At 38.5% G+C, this 22,516-nt stretch overlaps 1 protein-coding gene across 2 annotated transcripts; it reads right to left on the bottom strand.

Moving 5' to 3' along the window:
- Positions 1–102: 102 nt before the first annotated feature.
- On the bottom strand, positions 103–21,473 carry HCFC2 (host cell factor C2; the record flags this gene model as incomplete). Of its 2 annotated transcripts, XM_082780123.1 has the most annotated exons (16): positions 103–4,101; positions 4,962–5,247; positions 6,227–6,412; positions 8,414–8,551; positions 9,775–9,845; positions 11,050–11,250; positions 12,223–12,385; positions 13,394–13,497; positions 13,912–14,097; positions 15,365–15,553; positions 16,132–16,235; positions 17,191–17,275; positions 17,761–17,969; positions 18,985–19,145; positions 19,534–19,682; positions 21,308–21,473. In XM_082780123.1, the coding sequence occupies 16 exons, from the start codon at positions 21,471–21,473 to the stop codon at positions 4,076–4,078; spliced, it is 2,424 nt and encodes an 807-aa protein (XP_082636249.1). In that variant the 3' UTR covers positions 103–4,075. The 2 variants fall into 2 exon arrangements, with proteins under 2 accessions (XP_082636249.1, XP_082636248.1); XM_082780122.1 differs by lacking the exon at positions 103–4,101 and having other exon boundaries at positions 4,129–5,247.
- Positions 21,474–22,516: the final 1,043 nt, after the last annotated feature.

Genomic DNA, 22,516 nt, shown 5'->3' with positions numbered 1-22,516 from the left:
ACTACCAGGAGGAGGAACACAGCAACTGTTCGGGCAATACCCGCAGCTCATGCTCCACCCTCGCCATGGGAATCTCAGAAAGCTCCAGCGGCAGAACTGGAAGCCACAGAATAAAAGCCCTGCCCTTTGGCTCGCTAGAAAATGTTATAAAAATTACACGAGAAACCAGCTAACACTATGAGGGGAAAAACAACGATAGTTCTGAATGGGTTTTAGGATAAATTCACATAGAAAATTCAAGTCAGCCTTAGTGAGAAAATAAGTTACATTCGGAGAATTTTAGAAAGGAAAAAAAAAAAACAACAAAAAAACAATAACACATTGTGGGAATTCTTCATTGATTGCTTAGGATGTCCCATTTGTTATATTTGTTATCCACTAATGCAAGGATCAAACAATTGAAAATAAAACATTTACCCTATTACAATAGCTGGAGCACAACAAGGGAATCAATTTGGAGTGGACAGCTTTTAGTAGTTTGTCATGTGAAGTCTCTTAGAGGTTCAGAAACCGCTCTGGAGCCCTTTCAGTCCACTCGATCTCCTCCTCTGCTTTTAGAAGCAAATCTTACATCCTTCCCCAGGAGACTCCCATGGCCAACCACAGCTTGAGCTCAGCAGCTTGCCCCGAGACCCCAACATTTGAGCAGAGCTGGAAGCTGGAAGCCGCCTGAGCGCACTCAATGCTCCTTCAAGTCCCTTCCTTTGAACAACCTGTAACAAAGAAACACCAAACTCTTTGCCAATCACTTTGAACAGCACCAACAGAGCTGTTCTATAGACAAGGAAAGCAATTTTAAGCATTCCTGTCCCAGATGGGGGCCAGCAAGCTGCATGGCACAAAGGCACGGAAGGGGGCAGAGAACAGGTGAGGAGTGCAGCAATTGCAGCAGAAGGGGTGGTGGGAAACTGGGGAACCACAACTAAGGGAAGAAAAAAGCAACCAGACAAACCATTGCATAACCAAGAAGTCACTTGGGAAGCACTTTTTATGGAAGAGCAGTACTCAGTATTACATGGCTCATCAAGAAGCCCTCTTATTTCTCCCCAAGACAAACACGCTCGCTCTCTTCTCTGTATTATCCCCTCAGAAGAAGCAGACGTACACTTCACTGTTTACAACGCATTTGATAGGACAACCACTTTATTACAAAGAACAAACAATGCTTTGAAATAAGACTGATCAACTTTAATTGTACAAAATGTCAGTTTCCTTGTAGAGGTCATTAAGTAACAGGCTGTAAGACTAAGTTCACGTCAAATTCGCTATCCTGAAATATCAGATAACAACAGTAATACTTATTATATCTTCAGAATTTATGGCATGATCATGTGCTCTACTCCAAACTACATTCAAAAGATATTGCTATAATTACTTTGAAAACACAAAGTGTAGGTTATCGTTCACTCTATTTCCACTTCCACAAGAACCTCCTCAAGGTGAAGTTGTAGCAGCGCCTGCCGTAACCGGCACAACTGTCCTGCACCGACGGTCACGTCACAACTGCCTCGGCAAGTTCAGCAAACCCAGACATTTCTGCAACACGGGTACTGCCGCCTGATAGATTTCAGCTTGTTACAGGTCATTTAGTGACTTAGGAAATGAGTGGATAACACGGATTCTCAAGGAGCTGATGTCAACAGTCTTGCAAATGAATTTTAAATCAAACAATCAATATTTGTCTGATATCTAGTTGATAGGCAAACAGGTGAGATTTAGACATGTTCTAAATACAGTTCTAAAACAGACCACAAAGTGTATTTTACAGCGTGTACCACAATTTCATCTTAAAGTAAAACTGCGAGGAATTGAAGATTTGCATATGATCACTATTCAACATCACCCAACTTGGACAAAGAAGAGAAAGTGACATCTGATGTCAAGTCAGTTGAAGAAAGCACACTTACAAGGAAATTATACTTTCATTGAAAACGCCACAGTTTTACCCTTTGGTAGTTGTGACATACCCACTGGAAAAGAAATTGTGCAAACCATGTGAAACCAAGTGCAAAAAAACTTCACCCAGACATACCCAACAGATTTTATTCTTAAATAACAACTCTACAATCACAGCTATCAACCAACAAAATCAAAGCCACAAGTGTTTTCTCTAAAGGCTTCTTTCACAGTACTAATAAGAAAAACCAAGTCATATTTTTCTAGTTAACAGCTCGTGTACAGTATTACTTTTAGTTATCAGACAGTATTGGTAGTGAGATCATACCTGATGAAATGGACCATTAAAACACAAGTATTTTAAAGCCAGTTAACTTCAGGAAAAATTCCTATACATTCATACTATAAACACTGTTTAAAGTGAATCTGGGATATCCGTCATTGTCATAATCACGGGATTTTTCTCTGGAGTAAAACCGTGTGTGTTACTCCCGTGCCACAATTAACACTATTATAGCAATTTATGGTCCCCAGCACTTTTTATATGCTATTATAGCATGTGATGCGTTGCAATAATTAAGGCTGTATCAGCACTTCTGTTACAACCCTGACTTTCAGGGTAGCTAGAACTTGGCTATAAAATCTGCTCTGGGATACTTGAGCTGTTAAATCTCTTAACATCTTAGTGATACTTCTCCCACCAAACCAGGCACATCAATTTATTTAGTTTCTTTATTTACAAATGCTGTTAAGACAAATTTAACTGGCAGAGGCAAGTAATTCTACCTTGATGTATATTGTATTTTGGCATTCAGGGTAAAATTAAAGTGCAAAGTATAAACTTCATTGCACGGTAAAGAAATTTAGATTTTATTTTAAAATAAATCTTAGGTGCCTCAATCTATTCACCTAGTGACCTTGTCCAACTCAGCCATTTTCCTCTACACTTTGGTAAACATAGGTTTCTATATAGATACATAAATAGCATTTAAAATGTTTACCTTTATTTCACTACTGTGAACAAATTTTTCATCTAGCATAGGAATGGATCAACCTATTCCTAGAAGTAATGCTTGTTGAATTTATCAGCTAGCTAGTTAATGTAAAATGATGCATAGTAAAAGGGAGATACTGAACTTGATTGGTAGAATATACTGGTAAAGCAAACAAGCACTTAAGAAGATTAACTGGAATAAATATGTCGAAAGTTGCCATACGATATGTGCAAAATTGCTTACCATGTATTCTAAACTTTGGTTAAAGTTTTCAGATTGAAGTTTTACAGAAACGTTATGGAAGCAACACAAGTGATTACAAACACAGGAATGAGGTAAGTTATTATTAGTGCAAAAAGCAAGCATATGCTAAAAGCAAAGCATATGGATTTAAAAAAAAAAAAAAAAAAAAAAAAAAAAGAGAATGAATCTCATGGAAGTTTTAATACAAGACCAGAAAGGTCTCTTGTAAACATTGGTATTTACAAGTTGAAGATTTGTACAACTACAAAAGGATAATTCTAAATATTAGTAGTGCATTTACAATGAATTTATGTTTGTTTTTTGTTTTGTAATAAGACAAATGACTAAGTATCTTTTTCCTTTTAAATTTTCAGGGGATATCTTTCAGGATTAAGATATTTGTTACAAATAGTAGAAAAATCATTTCTTTACAAAAAAAAGTATATATTAAAATATTTATACATTTTAAGTTACTATATAATAACTGGAAATTTTTGCCTTGTACTCAGACACCACAATGAAGAATGTGGTATAAGAAACTGAAATCAAACAATTTTTTCATTTACCAAATCTTTTTGAGTTATTTATGCAAAATCTCTAGCAATCATGGGGACTGTACCTCAAACAGTACTGCATATGCCAATTTATTTTTTTTTTTATTTGAAACTTTGTGTGTATATATATATATATTTAATATTTTAACTATCGCTACCAAAAAGCTACTGGATAGAGTATGGTCCTCCACCCCACCATCTTCAGTATAGCTTCCATATGGTACTCATACCTGAGCAAGGCTCTGTAACGCTGATGTCTCAAACGTAAAAAAGGTTATATATTTTAAGATAAAAACAATGCAAAAATAAAATATTTGTAGCATTTACAAATAGTACAAGAGTTACATTAAACACTACATTCGAAACTTGAAATTTATTATCTTGATTCTACTTTGAGCTTGATGTTTTCATATCTGCAAGAAGAAGGAGACACTGTTAAACATTTCATAATTTAACTCGCGTACATGGTCAAATGCTATCAAACAACTCCTGTTTCATAGTTCTGGGATATATAGCTCTGGGATCAGGGTTAAAACAGCACTAGAGTACTGAACAGTAGGAAGACAACTTCACTGTTGCTGCCCATCTCAGAAAACTACACTCAGAACAACCAGAGGTGTACTCAACAGTTCACTTTCAACTGCACCCTGTGGATCCCAGCGCAGGGACTGGCAGGACAGCCAAGCACATCCAACAGCCCGCTACTCCCCGGAGGGTGGGAATTTCAAGTCGATCCATTCCCATCCCCAACTAATCACAAATTTGAGTGTAGGGATGAGATAACAAAAGCCATTCCTACTAGCTCTAATACAGACTTTAAAGAGTACATTAAATCACAAAAATGCACCTTATGTCACTTTATGAAAAATTATTTTGATAAGGAAGGGGTAAAGACTGGGGAAAAAAGAACTACATTCCCGCATATAACTGGATTGCTTACTAAAAAAATGGAAAACTCCTTAGCTGAAGTGAAGTCCAGGGAAATCAGAAGTTTACTGGCAGTTTATTATTTGAGAAACTAAGTGAGATTCAATAACCAACGCTCAGTACTTGCTCATCTTTGCTCATGAACAAATCCCATCTCTCAATGTTACGCTAAAGTTAACAACCACCTTTTCCTAAAACTTCTACAAAGAACTAAGTGACATTTCACTGCTGAGAAAAGTGCACTGCTGAGACATGTGCCGCTGAGAAAAGTGCTGGTTGTAGAGGCACAATCAGCTATTTTCTCCGCCACAGCCCACTTAAATGCTGCGTCTGACACTGACTTTACCTTGAAGCCATCGAACTTGTGTGGCCGGTCCATATCCCCTCTCATTCTTGGCAGAAATCCTGAACACTATAGCAGGTCGTGAAGTGTAATCAACGTGAGCATTTGAAAGCTGGGCAGCTGTCACTATACAAGATGTCTTAAGCCCACAGTATATTCTCATAAATACAAGCTGATTTGGATTTTCCTGTAACTGCGTGGAACGGATTGCTAAGTAGGCAGAATATTCCAAAATATTTCCAGAAGGTGAAGCTGGAGGCTCCCAAGAAAGATGAATACAGTCTACGCTCTGAAGAAAAAGAGAAAAATATGATACTATTCAGCTAACCATTAGACACTCAACTATATATAATACAAATAGTTATAAATACATAAAAACCTAAAAATAGTTAAATACATAAAACCCTAAAATAGTTAAAAATACATAAAATGTGCATCTTAAACTTCTCACCTATTCTGTTATTCTTTATTCTAAAATTAACCTTTTGTTTCTTTCTTCTGGTACTAATGCAGAATCACCACAGATGCCAAAGGATATTTTGGAAAATAAGAATGCTTATTTTCTGATCCATTCTTTCAAAAAAGAAAGATACTACACTTCTAAATACAGGTTTACTTGTATGTGTGGATGTGCCAAATTTTCACTAGTAAAAAAGACAGTATGTCAGGCAAGGTGAAACACTAGTCAATAAAACACATCTACCATTAAAACAAGTTACAAACCCCAGAAAAAGAAAGAAAAAAATCCCCAAGTATTTTTAAGGTGGGATTTGTTGGATTACAGGTTTGTAAAAAGTTATCTGTTTGAAAGTTAGCAGTTTTAAGAGATGAAAACACGTTAGCTTATCAAATCATTACCCAGAATTGCCCTTTGATTTTACCAACATCACTGTTGTTTTATGGAAAAAGACTAAAACCTAATCATCCTTTGGAGGCAAAGTGTCTTAATTTTTGTTTTAAACATGGTAAACCCCTATAAAATTAAGAATGCAGGAAAAGAAAACAATGGGAAAATTATCAGACAATTGAGATGCATCTTGCAACATGATCATTATGTTTTAAAATATTTTTAGCAAACTTCTTAAATAATATTATGTTGAGCAGAAGTCACCAACTAAACATTTAACACTATTCAACATTTTTCACTTAAAAAAAAAAAGAAAAAAAAAGAAAAAAAAAAGCCAGAACTAGCCAAAAACAAGAGTTCCATGATTAAGCTTGCGAACAGAATTTTATGCATCAGAACAAGAACTATTTACATTTCTCACCTTGGTGATTTTGACTGTTGAAGGAGCTCCGGGAAAACCTGGAATACAAGTCTTGAATTCACTGACTTTACTGAAAGGCCCAACACCACAGCCATTAATTGCAGCGACTCTGAACCTGTACACTGTGCCTGGAAAAAGATCCTGTTTCTTAAGTAATCTGTAGTCTGGTACATTTGCATTTTCCAGCTGAAAATAAAGCAATGTTTGAGTTACTTTTAAAAGTATTCTAAACAGAATTAGCCTAAAAAAAAATAAAAAAATGACATGAGGTGGGTAGCAATAAACTGAGATTGTTAAGTTTAATTGAAACCCAAACCTGATCTAGTGCTTTTGTATTTGAATCAGAAAGTTTCTGACTGAGGCACTAGCCTGCCTCAGAACAGCTCCTCCAAGAACAATTCCCTCTCCCCAAATAACATGAAAACCCCAGACATTTAAATTGAACTGCACTTCTTGTTTAGATTTACTTTGGAAAGTAAAAATAAAGTAGCATTTCTAACTGTATAGCTTATTACTTAATTACTATACTCCTCTGTCCTCAAAAATATTTTTATTTGAAAATTACTTGTTCCTATAGTTAAGAGTTGCACTTTATGAATAGGTAACCTAAATGTTTTTAAAGAGAAGCAGAGTCAGTAAGTTAGTAACAAGCAAGTTTCTGAAACATCAGGTGCTACTCTATTTCCTTGCTTAACACATGCATTGATACATCTTTGAAGCTTCCTATTGAACTATTTTCCTCTTGAATAATGTGTAACAAATCACAATATAAACACTGTAAAATATACTACATATACTCTTTAAAACTGGTATGTGGGGTATCTATAATGAAGTGTTTTCAAAAAAAACATTCTTTTCTTTTGTGTTTTAAGAAAACCTGTTGGGGTAAGACAGCACCTTGAATACCTTCATCTACTAGGGTAAGACAGCACCTTGAATACCTTCATCTACTCTAACACTAACAATCTACTCAAATACCAACACAACAGCTTTTGTCTAACCTGTGGTTAAGACTGAAACCTGTTCTCCATGAAACCCCCTCTTACTAAAAACATCTAAGTTCTAACAAGGTTTAAAAACCATCACTATCAACAAAAAGTCCACGTGCCTGCAACTTGTTCTACTCTTTGTTTGTGAAGGTTTCTTTTTTTATACAATCAGTCCTATAAATACATTCTTGAAAAGATAGGTACCTTATATAACAGGACAGCATAGTCAGTATTTACAGAAGTACAGAGAAGACTGAGAGGTTTGGAGAGTGCTCAGGTTGCCTATTAACACACACATATGCAGCAGAGGTTAAAATCTATCCATGAGTTTTATTTTCTCTTACATGTCCTATCTGCCAGTAAGATACCTAAGCTGCTTACTAACAGGCAAAGCGCTACAGGTAAGGCAGAGACCTGTTCTGGCAGAAGGAAAGCACGGCTAAGTAAATACTTAGCCATTTGCTGACAGACAGGTTCCATACAAGGAAGCAAATGCTCATTCCTGAGTTTTGAAATCAACTCCTGCATCTTCTTAAGAGAAGCAGCCTCCTGGCTGTAGGTATTTCTGCCCATTTAAGTGACATACAGCCATCAGTTTTGTTTCTAGTCCACTTGGACATCATTAGTCTACACTTTCAAGACTACAAAGGCTTTGTAAATTACATGTCTATAGTGTTTTCCCATACAAACTTCCATATTTAACAACATTATTTTATAGAAAAAGAATTCAAAAGCCACTACTCTTCCACATCTAGTCTTTTTAAACATTCTAAACTGTTACTAATATATTTACAAATGTATCCTTGAGACAGAGGAAACTGACTGGAATATTTCAGTACTGTATGGAAATAATACATTTTAAAGTTCTTTAAGAGTTTTTACTGTTTTGAAATGTCATGAAGTTGAAAATTCCTTCCTAAGGCTACAAATAGAAATACGGAAAGAATTAGTGATGGTACAATAAGATGTTCCATATAACTAGACAAAAAACAACAGGAAAAAAATGCATCTGGTTTAGAAAACAGTAAAAAAAAAAAAAAAAAAAAAAAAAAAGCCAAATATGTCAGGAACTTTGATCTTAAAACTCCTATAAGCACCAGTTTGTATCACAAAATCCCACATTTTGTCATTAAACATATGAACACTGGACTCCAAAACACCTGTGTGCAAGGTCTGTCAGAGAAAAATTAGCAGCTACCTTGTTGGAGTTGCTCAGTGTTTCCTCTGGCAGCAAGTAGAACTGGTTCACCATAGCACTGTTGTTCTTAAAAATTCCAACATCATACCACTGCCGGTCTCTTGTTTTCACCGGTGCCGTCTGTCTTTGTAGAGTTTTCTAGTATTTGAAGAACATGTTATGTAGACCATCCATACACTTTAATATAATATATAAAAAACACATTTCAAGACTCTAGTGTATGTGCAGGAGAATCCCCTTTCATACCAGTAAATGACTTCCTTATACTTTAAGTGAATGTGCATCTGTTACTGAAATACTGTTCAAAACCAACTGGTTCTCAAGTATTTAGATTCAGTCATCATTTAGAAAATATGAAAGCTGTAGATGGGACGTCATCTCTGACATCCTAGTTTAAACGGGAAGGGGAAGAAGTTTACAGCTGTAGAACTAGGTGTGCGTAGCAGCTGTAGTTGTGAGTTAATTTTGCTCAGAGGCCAGGAAGAACACTGCAATGTGGTTGTACACCAGCAGCTCCGCCTGGGATTCTGCTGCGTCTCAGCCCCAAACATACTCCCTTGAAAGCAGCTACTAAATTCACTTGCATCTCAGATCAGGGCCTCCACTGTGGCATGGGGCAATGGTTGTGGAGGGCATGAGAACTATTCGTGACTGGCCCAGAAAGACAAGCCGCCTTTCTTGCTTGTCTCCAGGCACCAAGGAGAGCGCTGGCAGTGCTGCCCAGAGCAGACAGATGATGTTCCTGCTAGCATGGAAGAGGGGCAGGAGTGGCAGCTGCTATTGGCAAAAGCACCCCAACCCTTCAGTAGCAGCTGCTTCTTCCCACCCTTAGCTCCACTCTTTTGGTGGCACCTTGGTTTTGTGTATTAAGTTGTAAGCAGGTGAAATAGGAGGCATTTACTTTTTTTTCAGGCAGTATTTACAGCTTGCATAGCCAGTCCCCATCTCCTCTAGGGAAAAACATCAAGATGTCAGTTCAGTTATGTTTCAAACCTACAGATCAGCAGCTAACACTATATCTGATCTAATACATATTTTAAATTCACTTGTGCAGACAGAAAAACATTTTACATTTGCACATTATACAGCAGAAAGACCGCTCCACTGTGCCAGTCAATAAAAATGATTCAACAGCTGAAACACATACTTGGAGCTCCTCCTGAATACACAACTGCTACTTAGATTCAAATCTAACCCGCACAATGAAATTAGTTCGCAACAGAAAATGTTTACCCTGTATTATTCACTTCAAACCCTAAATATACCTTGCTTCTCGTTCAAAGAGATACAATTAAAAAATAACAGAAGAGCCCTTACAACCAACAGAGCAACAGAACTTAATTATACTTATGCAGACTTACAGAGGAGTGTGAGTCATTTGTCTGTCCAGTATTGACCCTTGTTGAAGGCATGATATAAGCAGTTTCAGCAGCTAGAAACAAAAAATTACACTTAAGGTTTTTTTTTTTTTTTTTTTTTTTTTAAACAAATTAAGCTTTATAACACAAAGTCCACATAATATAAAAGCTGACCTCAATAGTCATTTACAAGTGTTTGCTGCAAATGTCTCAAAGCTCTTTTGCATGCAGTTTTATTTGTAACATAAACAACTAATTTTGGTTTGCTTTATATTCAGAGAACAATTATAAGAGCCTGGCACTGCAGACAGCTACAGATAATACAGACAGGACTCAGAAAATCCTAAAATACGACAGAATTATGAAGTCAGTACGAAATATTTGTGAACAAGTGATAAATATCAGATTGAGGCACATACTGATGACACAGTATGAATCGCCTAAGGATGAAATCTTACACACTGCTTCAGAAATAAATACAGTTTGAATTCTGAATAAGAGCAATTAATCTTTAAAACAAACCTAACAAATGGGAAAAGAACAATTACTAAATTTAAAATTGAATCTTAAAGAAAAAAAAAAAGAAACCAAAGCACATGAAAAACTCAAGGGAATATTAGTATTCTATACTTGTGTTTGTTTTTAAAAAACAATACTGTTCAGTAAAAATTACACTACTTGTATTCAGTAAGAGAATACTTTAGCTAACACTCAAAACAATAGCAAGCACAGCCTGTTGATTTTCATGAAAAACAGAATTGGAAAAGTGTTTAGTTTTTGTATTGGTGCTTATTTTGTTTACTTCAAACATACTGTGAAGAGGTCACCACCTTCGGCTAGTGGTGAGCTAGCCACAGCCATATAAGCTGGCCATGTTTGTTACAGGGGTCAATTGTTTAAAATCAAAACCATGTAAGGTTATTATCCGTAGACTTTTGCTGATGAAACAAGCAATCACTGAATGAAAGCAAATATCCTACAGGCAACAAAACTGGCTGCCATTGCTGTTTAAAAAACAGGCTTCTGCATAAATGAAGATTTAAAAGATTTTTCACTTACAGGAAACAAAGTTGTTTACAAGAATATAAAAGGAACATCCTGATTTTAAAAGACGTGTAAATCATAGCAGAGATCATTCAGGCTGCCCAACGTCCATGGCCCAAAGCCCTATCTCAATCCCAGGTACTAGCCAAGATGGGAATCCCACCACACTACAGGAACTCTGCTGGCCTTAGATATATATGGCTCAAAATACAGTATGTGAAACACATTTCAAACCTTCAGATTTTGAATTGAATGTTGTTAGTGAAGTTTCATCTTTAACAACTGCCCCATTTGTACTTGATGATTCAGTTTTAACAGCCTGCTGGGTTACCATAGTTTGTGTGCTGGAGACAGTACTGGATACAGAAGCATCAGGCATTACAGTTCTTTTGTCCAAGTCATGTAATTCACCTACATTTGCTGAAGTCTGAGGACCTTAGGAAAAGAAAATATTAACCAGAATTCAATACTGATGACACCTAGCAAGTCTCAACTTGATCTAATGGCTTTAGTTTCACATAAAAACAGATGTTAGCTCAGGCTTAGACTAAAATAGATCAGATTATATGCATTGCTAACACTTTCTTTATGTAACTATCTTAATAAGAACTTGTCTATATAGTCATAACCAAATACATGTTAGCAGTTGTATTCAAATAGCAATTTCATTTGTGCTAAATGTATTCTGTATCTATCCTTTCTTAACCAAATTGGGGGAAAAAAAGTATTCACACAAATTAATATCACAGCTTCATAACAAGCAATTTCATATTAGCATCAGTGGAAGTCTATTTCTTGCTCAGCACTAAGATCCCGAACTTCCACACAACAATTAAAACACACTGCAAAGAAAATGAAAAATGTAACACCACATAAATTACGTAGAAGTCAAAAATAAACAGATCAGGTGTGTGGGCCTGGATTCACCCCGATGAACTTTCAGTGAAGTGCCTGTATCAGTAACTAGTCAGTTTCTTTTTCCTCTGTAGCCAGAGAAAAACATGCTCCTCTCTACGTCATCTACAATTTTAAATAGGCTAGTAACTTTTCATTACTAACAGACAGGGAAGTACTATAAAAGGAGCCTTGAGTTACTATAACCTTACCTAGTACAATAGACCTGGTACTGTCCATCTGGTCTTTGATGTTAAGAAGGGCTATTTATGTTTAAACAGACACATTTGCCATCATAATATTTAATATATTAAGAATTTTCTCTTGTGATACTTAAAACAGCTTAGGATTTCCTTTTTATATTAATTACGTATAGTAGTAACTAGCACAAGGATTTTTTAAAATCCATCTAAAATAATTGTAAATTGCAAAACAGAAATAATCTTATTTTGTGTTTGAGATGACTTTTCAATTCTCACTTTTTAAATAATTTTTATTTTATACATATCTTACTTGAAGTACAACCAGGCAAAAGAGAAGGGGCATTTGAGTCTTTGAATCCTGTTGCATCTGCATGGTTTTTCATAGTCTCCTGTGTAATCCTGTTCTCAGGTGCTGCAACCTTTTCTTTTCCTTCTATTTTTAATAATGAGTTGGATGGAAGGGAAACTTGGACCTAAACATTAACAAATAAGTTCTTTTGGTTAACTGTGAAGTTTGTAAATTTCAGTCGCAAACATGGCATGAAAATGCTTGCTCAAAAACAACAAAAATCCTCTGACCAATCCCCCAGCACTTTAAAATACAACAAGCAACCAACATCACAATCCACATTATTCTAGCCATCATAACACAAAGACTGAAACTATGTTAACTTGGAAATGTCCCTGTCCCACGCTACATTTTATCTGAGTGAGCTCACATTCTTATCACACAGAAGCTCATTAATGCATACATTTAGCCTATTGGGGTGGGGGGAAAGGGGTTGGGATAGGCAGGGGGGCAAAATCACAATTTAAAGAGGCTTTCAACCACTGCTTTCCTGGCACATATCTAAGATATTTCTACTGTTAGTAAAATTCACAGTGCTTCCATGTGTGTTTTCTGCAGGAACACATTATGAATTCCATACAGATCTAAGGGCTTACACAGTTAAGAAAAGGTCTACATTATTAAAAATGGGATCCTTTGGCCAGAGTTTTTCCTCTCAGTTTCTTTGTTATTGGCAAAACAGTGGAACATGTACAACTGCACAGCCAGAATACATAATAATTGGGTTTATACTGCAGTAGAAACTGCTAAACAGAGTAGCATGAAAACCTGAACTAAGAAGGAACATGCATTATCCTTTTTGCTTCCCACATGAATTTCACCAATATTTTGAGGGTGAAAAGTGTTTCTCCTGTTATCAGGCTCCCAGTTAGTTTTCTGGAAGCCAACACAGTTGCAGTTTGCTCTCTGTATTACCAGGAAGAGGACTTTAAAGACCATGTCAATCATGAAAATAGGAAGGATGTAAAAAAGCATATAAAACCACTTCAGCAGGTGTCTGTTGTTGTTTGATTTATGAACTTCCTAAGGTCTAAGAAGTAGGCAGGCACTTCAAAAACTGAGAAAGTGTTTTGGCAGTTCTCGTGCTTCCCACGCTACTTTGCCACTTAAGCGTTTTTCAGTTTACACTTACGTTATTAGGAATGACATTATTTGCTTGGCTGGGATGATCCACCTTCAGTTCTGGACAAGGGACACTAGGCAATGATTGTGGAGTTTGATGTAGAGAAGAGCCACCTTTCAGGTAAACAAAAGCAAATCACAATCAATTATATAAAACTTAGTATTAATGGGTGGAATCTATTCCAGTAAGCACAAGGGAGACATGAGGTTGCCTAAAGAATGACTTGGTTGTTAAACTGAAATGAAACTGCATGGCCAAATAGTCAATTAAAATCCCTTCCTCCTGTCCCCTTTCTCAAATCATGCCCAGTACTACACAAATATCTCCAGCATTCAGATAGCCAGAACTGACAAGAGGCAGGTTAAAGCTGAATTTTCCATAATCACGATGTACACATTTTGGAAATATCCAAAGAAATAGGGTATATCTCTCTGAGTCATCTTATTTAAAACAAAGAACTCAATTATTTACTCAAATCTCTACTCTGCCTTTGCACAAGCATTAGTGTAACATGATCTGACTACTACCTTGTGAACTCAGCATGGATGTTTCTGGAGCCCCAGTGCCAGGTATTCCAGCCGCTGATGGCACTGGTGAATCAGCATGTAATTGAAGAAGATAGCCTTCAACAGTAGGTACTTCATCCCATTTCACTTGAAAGGAGTTGGTTGTAGCTCTAATCAGCTGTACCTGTGATGGTGCTGGAGGTTTCTCTACAAGAAACCAATAAAATACAGGTGCCATATTTGAAATTGCTCCCTTTTAACAGCTTAAGAAATATCTACATGAAGCAAGCAAAATCAATAGCTCCCTTTTCACTTACATATAATATGCACCAAATTCAACAAGAAACATTGTCAAGGGTGCCAAATCGAGCACAGAATTATAAACTGACATTCTGAAGTGTTCAAAAACGCTGGATGTTTGATGCATTTTCTTAAGGTTTTAATGGCTCTTCTGCTGCTGGTATGTCTTTGTGTTGTATATCCATCATCATAGGCATTACAATATGAGAGATCCTTTTCCTGTCCTAAAAGGCTATGTGTAGCTCTTTGGCTCCTAAAGCTTTACATGCTCCTAGAAGAAATTCACAGAAGACTGAACTTCCTTTTTGCTTGCTCTCTCTAGCTGAAGTGAACTTTCCCTCAAACTTCTGCACAGGCTGAAGCCCAGGCACGATTCAATGCCAATGACCTGCTCTCCTCACTTGCCCTGATGCCTGACTAGGTTGCACTCTCAAGTACATCCCTCCCCTGCCACTCCTTTACTTCTAACCTTTCTAAGAGGAGGGGAAAAAAGAAAGGCAAAAAGAAAAAAAAAAAAAGAAAAAATCTCCACTGCCCTAAATGTTTCACATTCTCCAATAACCATTCTGACACTTCTGCTTGAGCAAACAACTCCCTCCTGAAAGTGCTATTCTAGTTTCCTCACTCCTGATAACATCTCTGTGTCCTGCTAACAAACAAATATCCATCATGTCAACTACTAATGAGTGATTAATAGTCCCCAAAATCCCCTACGCCCCAGAACAATTTGGTCCTTTCTCTGATTCAACAGTATCTTTTTTCAGTCCAGGAGATGAGGAAGCAGCAGCAGCAGCAATGATCCCAAGAGAAGGAGGGGGTTGGTTAAAAAAAAATAAAAGGTAAGTAGTAGCAGAAGAGATCACTCTATAGAGAGGCCAGGAACTTTGAGTTTAGGTAAAACACCCTTTAGCACCTTTTATCTACCAACTGTGGCATGCAATACAGAATCTAGCCACAAAGTTCTTTCAGGGGCTTTAAACATGCCTTTCTATTTTTTTTCCATTTGAATTACAGCTGTAGTCTTCAAACAATCAACAGCGAAACGTGGCTTATTTGAATAAGCTTTAAAATTTAAAACACTTTAGTGCTTGCTAGAGCTTCTGAGCATTGATGACGCCAGGTTCCTATACATTAATAAAATATGGAACATATTTCTCATTTATTTCTGACTCACCAGTATCAAGGTACCAAAGATCTTTGCAGCAAACTTGATTGTTCCAAGCTTTTCTGTAACCATCTCTACCACTCCAGATATACAGACGAGTGCCAACCGCTACCGCACAGTGTCCTGCTCTTGGCCCTGGTAACAAGTTACTTTTGTCTTCCTGGCAATCTGAGATCAGACCTATCCATTCTGTGGTATCTAGTAAATGAAACTCAAAAACTTTAGTTTCTAGATGGATTTCAAAGCATGCAATACAGGGGTTAATACACTTAACTGCTCAGAGAAAATTAAAATAAATCACATCTGTTTTTATAATGACCGCATTGGATTTTTTGATATTACAAACAGAAGGTCATTTTCCAATTCATTTGTAAGATACGTTCATTTGATTCAGGATCAATTTTCTGACCTCTGGTTGCCCATCTCAGATGAACAGAAGATCAGAAATTGAGGATCAAGGGACAGTTCAATCACAATTTAGAAAAAAAATAATTTTATGATCTTTCTTGTGTCCTACTATAAATGAAGGAGTGCCATCTACATTACCTAGTATTAAAAGTTGGATGAACAAAGATTTGCACCAGCAAACTTGCTGAATTATCAAAGAAAAAAAACACTTCTTAAGAAATACGAAAAAAGAAGGTATCTTCTGCAATCAACTATGTTTACAGCTTTCTATCTTAAAACTTATCTCAGGGTCTTTAGAATATTTAATCTACTCCATTAAGAAAGGATTAATTCAAAATGCCCACTCCAAGACAGAGAGAAACACTGACCCAAATTAAGATAACAAAATGAACCGGTACATTTCCATTCACCATCATGAGCAGAAATTTCACCTCCTGCTGACTGTGGAACCCATCCACCAAAAACATACATTCTGAAATATAGGAAAAGAGGGAAGAGGGAAGAAGAAAAGAAAAGTGAATTAACATTTCCAGACCTGCTGCATGTGCTCTCTCAAACTAGGACAAAATAGAAAATTTCCAGTGCTTTACAGTTCTTCTTTACATCAGAATTTGTGTCTTGCTGCAGACATCTACCTTCTGGAAATTTTGAGTAAGTTAACCAATTAAAAATAAATAAAATCTCAAACAACTCCCCAGAAACAGAAGTTAATACTGCGATCCTTTTACGAACCATCAACCTGCTAATACACTCCAGAAGTCATGTGTTTACATGGAATTTCTATCAAAACCTAAAACCATAATGCAGGCTACAACCTAATAACATTATATATATAAAAAATCTAAGCTCTTGGCTCAGGAAACAGTTTCTCACTTCTTCCCCACGCCCTGCCTCTTTCTCCTCACCCTGACTTGCAAACAGATAAAACGTACTGAAATCCATTTTGTCAGTGCTATCTGCCAAAACAAGTCATGCTGGCAAGAAGCAAAGAACTGAAGAACAGACTACAGAAAAACTGGTCCACAAAAATACAGAACAGCTTTGCCTAGACCTGAATTCTACTCTTTGGGTCAGTTTATTTGTGTACCTATTTCCCTGTCACAGATTCAGAGGCACCAAAGTTGGCTCCTGACAGAGCCAGCTCAGGTCCAGGTCCAGCTGATACTGCCCCTGACTGCACAAAGATGCATAAAGGAGCTTGGAAAACTACTTGTGGGTTGGGCAGATCATCCCACTGCATGGAAACACTGATGGTTTGTGAACTCTAAATTAAAACCAGTACTTTTTAATTTCCATGGAGATAGGGTAATAGAAGTAGAAATGCACTCTACAGGGCTGATGGTTTATACTGAGTAGTAGTGGATAAGCATCATTGTTCTCCTACTACGTGTACCTTTCTATAGTTGAGCTTTTAACAACAGACATACTTGTTTCCTATTACATTGGCCGTATGGAGACTGCGAGGAAGCGGAACTGTCCCTTTAGTTTCTGGTCTTGACCAGGTCATGGTTTCTAAAAGAAAAAGAAGAAAAACCTTAAATCAACTTATTACTGTGAATTTCTCAACTTAGATTTTAGGAATGTACCTCTAACATTCAACAAACCAAAATTTCAGCTTTTTAAGATGGACACTTTAAAAAAGAAAGTGCAGTAAAATCCATAAACAATTAGTCAGAATTTTCTATCAGTTTTCCAAAAGGATATATTAAGCTCATTTTTTAATGATTATTCAACTCTGTTATCACAGTGACATTCTTTAATGCAGCCTAAGAAAACAAAACAATCTCACAGCATAACCCAAATCCTTGAGGATGAGGATAATAAATGCAAAAATAGATGCTGTATGCATCTCATTCCAAAAATTACAGAAGATTAATGCCATGGTTTAAGTCCCAATAACATCTGCACTACAGCATGCCATTAATCCTCACATACTTTAATTTTTCCTCTTTGCCAGTGAAGCCCCTGAACTGACTTCTACTGGCAGATGAACTCACCTATGTCAAGTTCCCAGAGATCGTTAAGCCGACAGCCACACATCCCTCCGAAAATATACATCTTTGGACTTCCCAAATCTTTTCTGCAGTATACAATGGCGGTGTGAGATTCTCGGGGAGATGGCAAGATACCTTTTGTCACAGGAATACTCCAGCCAACAACTCCAGAACCATGCTGCAGCTCCAGTTCATAGAAATCATTTAAATATCTAGGGTATTATTGACACAGTATGAAAAACGTGTTTAAAAACATGATTTAAGTGAGTTTTAAATCCTGACTGCTTACAAGCATTACAACTTCTGCCTTGGAAGAGCAGAGAAATTTAAAATCCCCAAACATTCGATGGCATTGTGGACAGTATCAAAACAATAACAAAACAAAAAACTATTATAACTTGTTGCCTCTAAGGAATGCACACCATACTTACATCATACTTCATACGCTATAGTTCATGAAAGAAACATTCAAAACTGGTAAACAACGTTCTTAGCAGAAATTACCACATATGGATAAAGCTGGAGTAGAGTGTAAAGCTGTAGGAAATGCACTATGACATGGGACCTTAAAGAATTTCTGCAACTCTAAGGTAACAAAGGTGAAAAGGAGCTGGTTCTTTAGGCTGGCCAAGAGACAATTAGCCATGTGTTGAAGAATCTATTGGCATGTTATTTTTAGATGACTTGAATCTTGGCATTCGCGCTGAATACCTCATTTAATGAGCTTCAGATTGCCAGTTTGTAGCTCAGGGGATATAAGCACTCAACTGCAGGTGAGCATGGTATAAAATTTCACCGTTACAGTTCTGTTTGCTGATATTAAAGGCAACTGCAACTGTTACTTTAAAAATTTTCCAGATTGTTTCCCAGAGCATTGTAGAAGGAACTTCCATTGTGAATTCCCCGATGACTCATGAGACTTTGCTTCTTTAAGTAAACCTCACAAGCTCACATTCTTAAAAACATCCCCCAAAGTATTAAGGAAGAAAACCAAACCCTATTTAGTTTTCCCTCCAAAGGTGTCAGAGCTTTCAGTCTGTGTTCCATAAAATGGGATTAGCGGAAGAAATATTTCAGCTTCTTTGCATGCAACACCATCCATCTCACAACCAACCCAAATACGGGCAGTCAGCAAGCAAGACAGCCTCCCTAGAATGTTCCTCTTCAAAACTGCTGCATCTAATCATTTATTTTTAAAGACATTGAATTCAAACCAAAATAGCATACCTGGGAACATTATTATTTGAATCCTCACTCTCATTTGCCAGGCCACCAAATAAATAGCACTTGTTACCGTATAAAGAAAAGCTGTGGCCAAGCCGAGGACAAGGCGGTGATCCAGTGGAAGGAGCTTGAGGTTTTACTTTTTTCCAGAGCCATCGACTTGCCTTAAAGACAAGAAATACATGCTGAGAAATGTCTTCATTTATATTCGTTCATACTCAATGAATTCAAATAACATGAACACTCCTGGTATATTCTGTGAATGATTTTTAAAGAGCACTTGGCTTTTCTTAGGGCATACATTAACAGGAATACATAAAAGCTAACCTTCATAAAACATTAAATATTTTATACTTTGATTAGATGGAAGTCTTTTTTTCAAAGTTATTTATATTTCCTCCATCTTCAGAGTCTATTTAAAGAGTTTATTTTTCCTTGAGCAAAGCAAAGCTCATCTAACTGCACTCTGCAGTTGGTAATATAAGATGTTTTATTCCTAAATAAATAAACAAAGTAGTTCTCAGAACTGGAACATTTTCATACATTTCCTACCTGTAATTCATATAAATCATTACTGTATCTTCCATATTCAACCATTCCTCCAAAAACTAATATTCTGGTACCATCACAAACAAATCCATGCGCTGCACAGCCTGGAGGAATATCTCCTCTTACAGCAGGAAGGAACCATTGATTTGTAGCTACAAGTAAAAAAAAAGAAAAAAGAAATAAAGAAAAAAACACTGAAAAGGAAAGTGTATTTCTAAACACCTCTACTTTCTAAAGAACTACCTTTTAACTGTCGATGACCATGAATTGGCTGCTTAATACTAAGTTTTTAAAATAAGAAATCAGTTTAATCCAATTTAAGACACTAAAACAAATACACACACCTCTATCAAACCGATGTTATTCAATATATAAACGAGCACGAGGTCACAGTAAGTCAGTTACCAAAAGCTGTTCAGCAATTTAATAGACTTCACAAAAAAAAAGTGGCACTCGGAGAGAGTTAGTCCTAGAAACAGAATTATTATAGCTGCAGCAGCAGCATGGCAGTGCGCCTGGACTTAATAGCCCTATTGAAAAACTAATTACACTATTTTGGGATGTTAATATCTACACAGTACTGCACTGATACATGGGAAAGGAGAGGCAAGAATAGCAACTGAGACTGTCTGGTACCGTTGCATATTGTTGTTCAAAGTGTTTTGGAACTGAGCAGTTCCAAGAGATGGCTGTCTCCTTTTCCTAAGCTTTTTTCATGAATAAGAAGAGGAAATGCGTGAAATTAAAAGCTTCCAGAGAACACTGCTGTAGGGGATTAAGAGGTCCTCAGTGTGTCATCACGCTCAGAGCAGGAATAACGGGTGCCATCCCACACTCGGACACCCCAGGTGACAGCCCTACATCTGAGCCCTGAGAAAAGAGGTCAGATCGAGCCAAACCCACATTTGGGGGCTGGAGTGGCTGAGTCACGGGCGGTCCTTTCTGTCACTGCTGCAAAGGGGCAAACCCCTTTGGAATCTGGGCAGGAAAATAAATAAAGTGGCATTAAGACCCGCTTAGAAGACATCTGCCACAACCGTTGTTCTAGAAGACAGTGTAACTGCTTTATCTATGAGCTTTACTTAGGTTACTTGTCGTAACGGCGAGGTTAAGAGATTGCAGCTTTCTGAAATGTGTCATCTTTAAGCTCTCACAGAATAAGCCGCTTGGAAGAACTCTTAACACTATGCATTTTCCTCGTAACGAACTATATCCAGAACATTTCCACCCTCACGGATTCTACCTCAAAAAAAAATTAAAAATAATAGAAAGCCATTCAGCCAAAATACTATAATCTTTTTGGAGCGTGGGGGGGGGGGTACTTTTGAACGATTTTTAGAGGTCGGTGAGCTGTAAGGACGGCTGACGTGCTCTGAACTTTCACGCCTGGGGTGCATTTCACCTCAGGCCGAAAGCTGAGGCAGTTTCGTGCTCTCGGCAGCCTCCCAGCTCCCAGCCCTCCATCGCGCCCAGCCGGGGCCCCTCAGCCCTCAGCGAGGGCAGCGGCCGTTGGCGGCTTCCCGCCCCCACGGGCTGCGGGGGGCGGCCGCCAGAGGGGGACCTGGGCACGGCGCGGGCATCGCCCAGCGGGGGAAACCCCACACGGGGAGGGGACGAGGAGCTCGGGGCGAGCCCGGGGGGCGACGACGAGGAGGAGGAGGAGGAGGAGGAGGAGGAAGGAGGAGGAGGAGGAGGCCCCCAGGGACATGGCGGCAGCGCCACCGCCCTCTCCCCGCCGCCCCCCGCTCCCCTTGCCGCCCCGCCCCGCGCCCCGCACCCGTGTTGTAGACGTGCAGCTCGTCGGCGATGCCCTCGTTGCCGCCGCCGAAGATGATGACCAGCTCGCGGATGGCGACGGCGCGGTGCCCGTGGCGGGAGCGCGGCACCGGCCCCGTGAAGGAAGACACCCGCCTCCAGCTCAGCCCAGCGGCGGCCGCCGCCATCTTCCCGCCGCTCCCACAATGCCCCGCGCCGGCGGGCCGGGCCGCAGGGGAGGGGGTGATGGCGGCGGGGACAAGGGGGGGAAGGGGAAGGGGCGCGGGGTGGCCGCGGCTCCTCGGGTGATGTTTGTGGTGGTGCCATCCTCGGGAGCGGCCCCTCAGGCTTAACTGGGCGCCCTGGGTATCGCCCCGTGAGGGGAGTGAGGTGCTGAGATAAGAAGTTGAGGTTTGGGTTGTGTCGAGCTGGAGATCTCGGTCAGTGGGGTGGGAGCTGGGCTTTTCCCTCTGTGATCAGGGCGTTAAGTGAGGCTGTAAATGCCTGGGTTCAAGGGAAGCCTGGAGAAGGCACTGCTGGCAGTGTGTGGGGAGCTGGTGGTCCCCACGCTGCCACCACACGAACCTCAGAGCTCAGCAGTGTGCAGACAGTGCAAGGCACACTAATAAAACAGGTGGATTTCGATGAACACGAACGTAATCCTGTATAAAAAGTACTACACAACAGAAAAAGTGGTGGCTGCAACCATCTACACGAAGCATGCAACTCCTTGTACTGCTCTTCATGTATTTTTCCAACAAGCAGCTCTGCAAAAGGATTGTTTTCTGTAGTAAATCAGACACAGATAATACCCTTGAAGCGTATTTGAGACATATGGTTAAAAGCCCACGTTTTCAGATCCTGGGAGTGGAACAAAAATCTCAGTCAAAATTCTAAAAATAAACCCTGCATTTTAACTTACTCTTCATAAGTTGTGTGCTGTCTCATGCCAGAAATGTGAAACAGAATTTAAGGTGTATTCTTCCTCCTTTCACCAGTGATGAAAGTCTTGTGATAAAACTGCTTTAGTGTGTAAGAGGAAGGCTCCTAGAAAGGAGGCAGAGAACTGGAATAAAAGAAGTGAGATAGAAATAAAAGTGCAGAAGCATTCCAGGGGCATTTGGGAGATAGAGTATCAACAAACAGAATATTAACATCTACATGATACCTTTATCTATCGTCCATCTGAATCCAAACCAAACCCATGTGTTCAGATTAATTTCTCAGAGAT

The sequence above is a fragment of the Aythya marila genome (assembly GCF_965140915.1).
Source record: "Aythya marila genome assembly, chromosome: 1".
NCBI lineage: Eukaryota > Metazoa > Chordata > Aves > Anseriformes > Anatidae > Aythya > Aythya marila.
Note: the sequence above shows the minus strand (reverse complement) of the source record. Positions and strands in the feature narration are given on the sequence as shown.